Source organism: Cyanistes caeruleus, chromosome 1 (genome assembly GCF_971803275.1).
Source record: "Cyanistes caeruleus chromosome 1, bCyaCae1.hap1.1, whole genome shotgun sequence".
Classification (NCBI taxonomy): Eukaryota; Metazoa; Chordata; class Aves; order Passeriformes; family Paridae; genus Cyanistes; species Cyanistes caeruleus.
Window position 1 is genome coordinate 23709353 of NC_141701.1, and position 10644 is coordinate 23719996.

Below are 10644 nucleotides of genomic sequence, written 5' to 3' on the forward strand. Positions count from 1 at the left end.
TGTAAATAAAAGAAGCAAGCAAAAACAAGATTTATGACGGGACAACTCAACAGAGACTTAAAGGTGTTATCCTACAGTTTACACCTGTTCAGTCATGATTTGGATGGCCTACCTGAGATATTACAAAAATATTAGGGGAAAAAGGCTATAACTGTTTATATTTTTTAACTCACAGTAAAAAAAGTTTTGTAATCTTGCTACAAAAATGAAGGCTGATATATTTATTTTTCAGATCAGCTAAAGTGTCAGTGAGTGCTGACAGCAGCGAAGAAGATCTAGACAACATTATTGATGAAATCTGTAATGACAGCAGCTTTACCAAAACACCTCTGGTGAGTAGGGGTTTGGAGAAATTCAGAACAAGTCAGGTTCAGCAGCAGAAGTAAAAGCACCATAAGCTAAAACTTCTAAAGCAAAACATGAATGAAAACAAGCTATAGAATAAACTTGGAAAATAAAGCAGAAAGGAAAATGCATTAATGCTGTAGTGAGGAACAGGAGAGATATAAAGAGATGTTCTTACCGGGGCAATAACAGGCAATTAAAGGAAATGCAAGTTCAAAATAGAGCATAGTGTCAATGCTCAGAATCACAGAATGGTTGCAGTTGGAAGAGGCAACTCTGAAGATCATCTGGTCCAACCACCTGCTTAAGCAGGACTGCCTAGAGCCACTTGCCCAGGACTGTGTCCAAATGGCTTTCAGTTATCCCTGAGGATGTAGACTGCAGCCTTGCTAAGTGGCTTGCTCCAGTGTTTCACCACCCTCACAAGTCATAAAGAATTTTTGTATGTTTGAATGGAAATTCTTGTACTTTAGTTTGTACCCATTGCCTCTCCTCTCAGTGATCCCCGCTGAGAAAAGTCTGGCTACATCTTCTTTATTTTTTCCTGACATACCTTCATAAGGTTCTCCTGACCATTGTTTTCTCCAGGCTAAACAATTCCAACTCTCTTAGCTTATACTTGGATGCCAGATGGTCTGAATCCTTAATGACCTTCATGGTCCTTTTGTGAGCCCACTCCATTATGTCCATGCCTCTTTTTTACTTGACACAGTGTTCCAGATGTTCCTTACATGTCTGTAAGGTTGTATCTGGAGTAATGTGACCTGTTCTGGTCTCTCAAATATAAGAGAGATGGAGCTACTGGAGAACCTCCATCAAAGGTCCATGGAGATGGTTAAGAGACTGAAATGCCTGTCATGTGAGGAGCAGCTGAGAGAGCTGAGACTGTTCAGTCTGGAGAAGAGAAGGTTTTTGGGGGGATCTTATCAATGTGTGTAAATAGTTATGGGTGTAGTAAAGAACCAGAATCTCCATAGTGCCCAGTGACAGGACAAGAGGCAATGGGCATACACTGAAACACACAAAATAACATCTGTACACAAGAAAACACTCTTTTTACTGTGAGGGTGGTCAAACACTGGGACAGTCTTCAGAGAGAGGTTGTGGAGTCTCAGTCTGTGGAGATTTTCAGAATGCAGCTGGACACAGTCTTTGGCAAGCTGCTGAAACTGACCCTGTTTTGGGCAGGGGAAGGTCTCTCCCAGCTGGAATGATTCTTTGATTCTGTCATCAGTGCTGAGCAGAGGAGGGATCAGCTCCCTGGACATGCTGGCAACATCCTCCTTACGTGTCCCAAGATACTGTTGGCCCTCTGTGCTGCAAGGGCACATTGCTGGCTCATGGTCAACTTGTTATCGACTGAATTACCCACAGCCTTCTCTGCAACGCTGCTTTCTGGCTGGTCAGTCCACATAGTGTTCTGTGCAAAGGGATTATTTCTCCCCTGGAGCAGGGGTTTGCATTTCACCTTAGCTGAACTTGAAGAGATTCTTCTCGCCGCATTTCTGGAAGTCATTTGAGGTCCCTCTTAATGGCAGCTCAGTCATCTGATACACCAACCACTGCTTCCCGTTTTGTATCCTCTGCAAATGTCCTCTCATTTCACTGCAGGAGATGGAATGAAGCCAGAATTTTGCATTCTCAAAACAGTTACAGTGATGGAAGGCATTGAAAATAGATATTCATATTCGTTTGGGTATCAGCAGTAGAAAATGGTGTTTTACCATTTCATAACCTCCTGCAGATTCCCTTATTTTCATGAGTGACATTGTTTCTGTTTTGTTTGATTTTTTACAGTGGCTAAATCTGAACCAACAAAAATACTTCTATACATCTGAGGGAGAAAGAATTATGCCAGTAAATTTGTATGATTTTATCATTTTATATCCCTAGAACTATTTAGCATCTAGAGTTCTCATATTCTAGAATTCAAATAAACTCATCTATGTGCAGCAAATAAGAAACCTTTCAAAGACTCTGTCTTTCTGAATAATAGAAGTTCTTGATGGGTTTTAACGAAACAGAAGCTAAAAAACATCAAAGGAGAGGGTTCCGAATTATAACTGTTTTTAAACGCAAAATTATTAAAAGTAGGGCATAAAATACTAAGTTTTGATTGTAAAGTCTAAGTGATCATGTGGTGTGGAATTCCTTCAGCCAGAGCTGGAAATTCAGTGTGGGAAGAGAAGCCTCGTTCCTTGCTTGCCTGTTACTTCAGAGCCTCACAAACTTGAACAAGAAAATTCCCAAAGTCTTAGTCCCCTTCTTCTGTGACTGAGATTTTCTGGCTCCTGATTATTAAGTAAAACAGAATATTGTGACTTTGCTGTAATGCTGCATTTTATTCTTTGGTTGTTTTTAAACAGAAATTGAAGTCTAATTCTGCAAGTCTCACACCTGAAAGAAACAGTGTTGCTGTACAGGCACATGGGAAAAAGTAGGTGAAAAATGTTCGGGCTTGTTGGACATTGCTTGATTTTTACTTCTTATCAATCTAATAATACTGCTGCTGTTTAATCTGTGTTGACATTTCTTAAGAAAGACACTGAGAAAAACTTTTTAAAGAAAAACAAAGATAAGCAGATAATTTCAGTGACAGGCTAATGTGTTTTCATGTGGTTGAAATAATTTATTATAACTTTATTAATTATTTGAGCTATTGAACAACATCTTCCTTTGTCTTATGGACATATACATTTGTCAGATGTTACAACATGTAGACCCTTGTATATTTGGCATAGTGATTTTTGTAGGTTTTCTTTGAACACTTAGAAAGTGGAAATTTTAAAATTCTGTAGTTTACAAGTATTTGGATGCTTGGCCTGTATTTAAAAAATATTTTTCATTAATACCATGCTGTTAAACTAGGATAAATGTTGTACTGCTTTCTCCAATCTGTTTTGTTAAAATTTAGTATTTTTTTAATGAATCCACATAGATGCTGTCCAGTGTACCTGGGTGGAAGCCTTTCACCATCTGGGATAGGAACAAATATTTCAAAAAGGTAGGAAACCTGAAAAAAATATGTGCTACTTGCTTTATCATTTTTTTTATTCACAGCTGTGTTTCTGTGGTGGTACAAAATTCTGAGCTGGGCAGGACAGCTTTACAATCATCTAAAGAAGTGGATGCCTGTAACTGCAGTTGAAATCAGCTGGTCCCTTTCAGTCCTCTGTTGTTGATCACTTGAGCTTTTGTTTGTTTGAAGTATAGAAAGGTGCTTGCAAATGAGACATGAAACCAAAAATCAGTAACAAGTAGTTAAGGAAGTTGCTGTTGCATTATTATTTTTCCCTGCCTCTCTTCATCTTTCTATGTGATGTCAAGTATGTGACTTAAATCAGTGGGCTGGTTGAAATCATGCCAGAACCTGAACTGAAAATGGTCAGAGTGCTTTGCAATTGCAGCTGAATTTAGCAGGAAAGGTACTTTGATGATTTATCCACAACGTCTTATAGAACATTACTGCATTTCCATGTGGCATTTTTGTAGTAAGTAATTGTGTACTCCAACACACAGTGCCATACCAGTAAGGAATACTAAAGAGAATATATCAAGTGAATATCAGTTTATTTTATGTGTTCAGTGAGGATAGGAACCTGTAAAAATAATACATGAACTTATAATTAAATCACATACCATAACTGTGAACAGGCCAGAGATGTAAAAGCATTTAGATTAGGTGACGTTTCTTTAAGTATTTCTGAGTGAGTGCTGTACTTTGACCCGTATATGATGGATGAATATTGTATCAGTCAGCTTCTCTGATTGTTCTTCTTTGTCCAGAACGTGTGATCAGCTACGTTGTACTGCTTGTGACTTCCGTGTGTCACTTTTCAATGACTACATCTGGGATCAGTCCTGTGATTATCTCTTTTTCAGGTGTGTCTGGGGTGGGTATTGGTGTTGTGCTACTGTGCTTTGGGACTCAATAAGAATAGGAGAGATGAAAAGCCCTTAGCACTGCTGTGTCACCTAAAAAAAAGCATGCATGCAACCTGTTTGGGATCAGGTGGGACAGTCTGTGGGGAGGGGGAAGCAACATCACCCAAAATCTGTTTTCATCCATTTCTATCTCTTCTCCCATGACTCTCCCTCTGCTTTTAAAAATAATTCAAGTTTAATGGATCAAAAGGCCAGCTTATTGCTGAAATAAGCAGGTAATCCATGTGATGGGTTGGACTCTGCCAACCAGTGCAGGGCACCTATAATTTTGACAGTGTGACTGCAGACTATTCAGCATGTGCTTTGCACCTCACTTTCAGTTATACAGCCTGTGATGGTTTCAAGTCACATGTTCTTTTTTCCACTATTAGGTGTGCTGTCATGTTCAGTGAAAACCAAATAGCTTTATTTCTTAACAGATTTCTTTCTTGGAGCAAGGTTTGTTTAAATGGAGAGGTGGGATTTTTGTTTTTTGCTTATATTGTGATGTTTTTAATTCTTTAAATAGTTTTTGAAGACTTAAAAGTAAGGAGTTCATATTTCCAGGTTCTCTAAAGCTAATGCCAAGACTTAGTGAAAGGTAGTGTAGTATTAATAATAGACATCAAATTTAGATTCCTCTTATTTTAGTATAGTCTCTGTGTGTGCCCACTAACTGATGGAAGAGGTGGATGTGTTCAGAGTATGTGCTTGGACAGTAATGTAACAGTCAGAAAAGAACATTATGGACATACAGGTTCCTTTTCCATTCTTTTTCCTGTGTTACATTTTTATTCCTGTATTTTTCTTCCAGTCTCAAAATTGATATTTCTAATTATTTTTTGTATTATTTAAAGTGGCTTTAAACTCCTAAGATTTGTTTGGTAATGGAAAAGGTTTAAACAAAGTGGGATTCTTTTATTTACCCAAAGTCAAAATTATTTTGCTTCTCAGATCTTGAAATTAATAAATGAAACAAAAGAAAAAAAAACCACATGAGCGGCATTAGTATCAGATACTTGTAACATTGATTACAATTTGTAATCTTTAGCAAGATATTTAGCTGTTTATTTTGGCAAGCCTGAATTTTAGAAAGCAAACTTTAATGTTAAACATTTTCCTTCCATCAATAGGTTATGATCTCTTTGTCTAAAAATCCTTCTCATAATACTTGTTTTGGTTTGTTGTTTTTTTTTATTTAATTGGGCTTGTTAATGTTGCTTTTGAGCAATTCAGTATACAGTGGCCAGGAGGAGGTCATGAGAGCAGAGATAGATAAAATGCTATATTTTCACTTTTTTTTTTTTTTTAATTACTTCTTTTTGTCATAGCATGCTGATTTTTCATTTGTAATGGTTAATGCTGCACAGGAATTATTTCTGGTTTGATGTACAATCTACCCTCTTATGGCCATTTCATTTCAGTCACTTTAACAATCACCTTGAGTGGTAGTTACTGATGAAAAGTTTAATTCTGTAATTCTATCCATAATGCATAGCAATTTTTACAGTAGATTTGGTAAGATAAATACATTTTTGGGATATTTTTTAACACAGGAATTAGCTCTGCTTGGTTTTCTTCCCAATTCTTTCTCTGGAGGCTGACTGGAAGTCTCTAAAAACCTAACAGATAACATTGTTTACAAAAACATCAGTCCGTAGTTGATCTGAGAACACAGAAACTATACACTGAGACTGCTCTCGGGAAAGGATTGTATTCAAAACAGAATTCAAATATATCCCTAAATTCATCCATGACAGTGTTACTCAGAATTGTCCTTAAAATGTTTGCTGATTTGAAATGGTCTAATGAATATTTTTTCTTTAAAACAAACCACCAAAACAACCCAGCACGATCCTAAGATGAATTCACTTCTTTGGCAGGAATAACATGCCTGAGCTCAGTAAACTGAGAGCAAAGATGATAAAGAAGAAAGGAGCACGTGCATATGCTTGTCAGTGCAGCTGGAGATCCATTGATGAATTAACTGACCTCCAAACAGAGCAGCAGCTTCGGTGGGTTTGTGGTAAACATGGAGAATGAAGTCTTCTTGTGTGGGATACCTACTTGTGTGTAAATGGCTCTTAAAATCAGTTTGTTTCCTACCCAGTTTTCCAAGAACAGATGGAAAATTGAATACTTAGATCTAGAAATAGATTAAAACACCCAGTTTTCAACCTGAAAACTTTTATTTTTTTTCCTTTTATTTAACTGTCTGCAAGCAGTGTGGACAGTTGGATTACTAAGAGAAATGACCAACTTTGAGGCTTTCTGGAAGCTAAATAAGGTTAAAGTTCACACTCAGCAGTGCTAAAGAAAAGAAATAACAGACTTGGGCACGGGCAAAGCACCTTGAGACTGTTCCTCATGTAGTAAGAGCCTTGTTTCCCATGCCTGCAGAATTTTGGACTCAAAATGGTGGGTTGGGAAGCAACCATGACACAGTGGCATATGAAGTTCTGCACAGAAGTTAATCCTGCTGTGGTGGTTTTACACTGATTGATATTTGGTGAAGAAGGAAGAAACCACCTACAGAAATCCTCTTTGTTCATAGTTGCTAATGAGCAAATGCTATTTTATCTCTTAAAAAATTACTATTGTATCAGCTCTCACCTTAAAGGTTTCACCACACCCTTTACTTTAAGTTTACTACCAAAACTTTACTTCCTTTTACCCAAAAGCAGCCAAAACTGCAGGTGTTGAAAATTTTCTTCCAGTTCCTACTGCTTTCTTCAGAGCACTTTCTGTGACTAAGGATTTCTACCATAAGAATTTCTTTAAATTCTCTTCAGCCCTCACTGCACAAGAGATGCACAAGTTATTGTGCAATTATTAAATAATGCAATTTTAAAGAGATTCTGAAGAGTATATTACTCTTTTGTTAATATTTCAAGGGAAAAAGGCTCAGGCTTTTAAGTGTGAGAAAATATATATATCCTCACTCATGTTCAAAAATATTTTTTTTTTAGTTTCACTTAGCTTTCACTTCAGCTTCTCTTTAAAAAAATTCACATTCAGAAAGTGTAACTGTCCTGTTTCCACACACTTCCTTCCCTCAGTAACATTTTACTTGGTGAATTGTCTTGCTTACAGTCAGTGTCACTACAGTTTATGAGCTTTTTCTTTTCATTATGTATAAATAACATAGACGATAGATTTGAGATTTATGCAGGGGGAGAGGGAGGAAAGAATAACCAGTCCTGTCATTTACTACACTGAAAAGTGTCACAATATGGGAACTCTGTCAGTGTTTTTGCTCTGCAGTATGTGTATCTGCACAAATAAATTCAGTATTACTTACTTTGGGCAATTCTAGCTATACAGAGCCATTTCCCTTTCTCTGAAGTTTTGCTCATGGTTCTAATCTGTACATTTGTTCCGTTTCTGAGATTTTCCAAAACAATTGTGCACTCTTAAAGAGGTGATTCCTGTGTCTGTTGCCCTCTGAAAGAGCAGATCTCAGTAGTGATCAGAGGCATCATGCACTCTGCACCCTGCTTACCTTGTCCTTCTGTGAGTGCTTCTTTCAGAACCTGCAGAGACCCAGCAGTGTGCCTGGGAAGTCTGGCAGTGCTTCTTCAGTGCTCCAGGCTGCAGCCTCCAGTGCCCATGCAGCCTGGCTGTAGAGTCAGAGGTGAGTTGGCTTTGGAGAGGTACCACTTGGCACCATGGTACAGACATATTTAGGGTCATCTATTGTTTCTAGTGAATTTAGTATTTCAGGCTGAAGTTTCAACTGCTTGAGTCCAAAACTGCAGGTTCAGGACCAGTTGACTAATGCTCCTAGAAGATCTCTGCTTGCCTTTCTGTCCTTTTTGAAGATGTAGCCCTGGTCTGGGCTGTACCCAGACCAGTAGTGACTGCTTCTGGGTGTTCTTCAGGTGTCAAGTGACTTTCATGCCTTGAGAGCTTCAGTGCTCAGAATAAGAAAAGAACTCAGCAGTAGGTAACGAGCTCTGGGGAAGAAGAAATCTGCTTTCCATTCTTCTTGAAAAATACATTTCAAAAAGTGCTGAGTTGCCTTGGCTTTTCTGTTCCAAGGCTATTTGGAACTCATGACCAAGTAGTTCTACAGAGTGTCTTTTGGCTAGAATGGTACTGCAACTTGTGCTGCAGTGTAGAAACAAGCTGGGCTTGCAGCCTATGGGCAGGAAATGGGGAAAATCCTAATTCCCATCTCAGTTCATGAGACTGAGTCTTATGTGACTTGGAAAGAGACCGTGTCTCCTGTACCCTGAACATTCCCCTGAAATAATCAGGTTTACTCAAGGGTAGTTAACTTGTTCCTGGCCTTGGTCAGAGTGGTGGGATATTACAGCTTTTCGTCCAAGGGAAATTGTAAACAGGTATAGAAATAGTGTTTCTGTTACAGGTTTTCAGAATTTATCATATTTCTAGATTTGAGAATATTTGCTATGATGTAAGATACAATTATTTTGTTGGAAGAAGAAGCAGTATTAAGAGTGGATTTCCTTTCCTTTGCTTTCTTCAGTTACATGTCACAAACCACTCCCAAGTCCTTGGATTAAAAGGAATGTAAAGAAAGATAAAACTAGAGCTTGAATGTTCATTTGATGAAGGTATTGTCAGATTGTACAAGGTTTTTAAGATATAGCCCAGACCCCAAGTGACATTTCTGTGTCAGTTACATTAGATAGCAGGGATTATATGTAGAGAATTCTATTTAAGAATATGTAAAAATTTCTTTTTTAATAATGCAATTCAGCTGTTGTCAAATGAAGTACTGGAGAACTTAGTGTTGCTAAGTATAAACATGACCATTGTTTTCCTCCAATTTTTTGCTTTGGAACAGTAATACCATTTCCATTTGTGAATGGGCAAGGTGAAAATTAAAGACTTTTAGTTTGATTACTGATATGCTTGAAAATTTTCTAGCCTGTCCCATTAATCTGCAGCAGATCCATCAAAGAAACAAAAACAATGAAGGATGACAAAATGCCATCAATTTTTTATATGCTGCTCTGACTTACCTTTCACTTGTTTTACCTGCAAATTATGGAAGGTGAAAATAGTTCAGAAGAGTCATTATTAAGAATCGATCTGTCATTAAAGTTAACTTACAGAAGAATAATAACATCACATATTGCAAGCTCTGCTCTGAGAAAAAAAAAAAAATAAATACCTATTTTGGTTTTGTACTGAAGATATTCTGCAAATGCTGCCACTTGCTGAAAGACTGCCACTTCTCTTGTTTCCTGATATGTGAGTCTTTGGGTCATGTAACCAGCACATGTGATAGTCATACAATATAAGAAGTGCTATGCTGGGAGCTGTGTATGCAAATTTTTCTTCCTGCCAGGCTCTTTTTTCAGAAGACCTGGTGTTCTGTCTGTGGTCTGACACCTGATAACTGCAGGCAGGTGGAGTAAAGGAGCATCAGGTGCTGATCGTTTGTGAGGGCCACATCTGATGCCTAGGGTTTGCCATGTGTGCTTTGAGAAAGTTTTTCAAATGTCAGCACTTAATAAAACAAAAAGTTGGAACAAATCTGAATTGTGTGTTGTGTGAATTCTATTGTACTGTTCCTATCCAAGAGAAGCCTTATAAAAATGTTGTTTTCTGTCAGAAGGGTTATGACATGTCCTTAGTTCAAAAGCACTGTCCAGCTTATAAGAAGAAATAAGTAGTATTGTGTGTTTTCTCACATCAGTGGGGATGCAGCAAATAGAGGAGAATTAAATAAGCTTTAATATTCTTTACCAGCTAACATGCTAGAGCACATGAGGACAGCACCTGAAATTATAGAGAGTTCATAAAGTTGGATTCATTTCCACATTTCTTGGATGTTTACCGAGGATAAAAGGTGGAGGCAGGTGCTGTGCAGTGTGGCATGTAGCTAAACAACTTGCAGAGTGGGATGCTGATTGCCTGATGTATCAGTTAAGCATTTGCTGTGGCCCACATGCCCTGTAGAAAAACTGTAGAAAAATGTTCTTAGTATGAGGGAGGAGTAGCTCTGCATATGGGAGTTGGAACTAGTTTCTCCACCATCCAGAAATGTCGTGTGACTTATATTAGAGTAACACACATGACTATGTCCTGTACCTCATTCTGAATTCACTTTCTAGGCATCAGTGCTATTCAGGCTATAATTTCCCCACCTTAACTGGCAGTGTGGACATGGTGAGGATACTCAGAAACCAGGTGCTGCCTCAGGAATACTCCTGACTTATTTAGGACTTGCAGTGTCACAGTGATGTTCATGTGTGCACCATTTGCTTTGATGACTTCTTTTTCTGTTGAGTGAGATGTGCTTTGAAAGTAAGCGATCGGGTTAGTATGTGATTATACAATCCAGTCTGCAGAGGGCAGAGCAGCACCACTGAGAGTTACAGTCCAGGCTTCTGCTTCACT

At 38.1% G+C, this 10644-nt stretch overlaps 1 protein-coding gene across 2 annotated transcripts in view; it reads left to right on the forward strand.

Moving 5' to 3' along the window:
• CFAP418 (cilia and flagella associated protein 418) overlaps positions 1-9777 on the forward strand; it is an 11553-nt gene extending 1776 nt beyond the window's left edge. Inside the window, exons 2-6 of one of the 2 annotated variants that reach the window (XM_086882159.1) lie at positions 233-332; positions 2712-2782; positions 3284-3349; positions 4132-4227; positions 6153-9777. In XM_086882159.1, coding sequence (XP_086738285.1) covers positions 233-332; positions 2712-2782; positions 3284-3349; positions 4132-4227; positions 6153-6312 — 493 coding nt within the window. In that variant the 3' untranslated portion in view covers positions 6313-9777. The remainder of the gene's footprint in view (positions 1-232; positions 333-2711; positions 2783-3283; positions 3350-4131; positions 4228-6152) is intronic. The other variant, XM_086882163.1, reaches the window with a different exon arrangement.
• Positions 9778-10644: the final 867 nt, after the last annotated feature.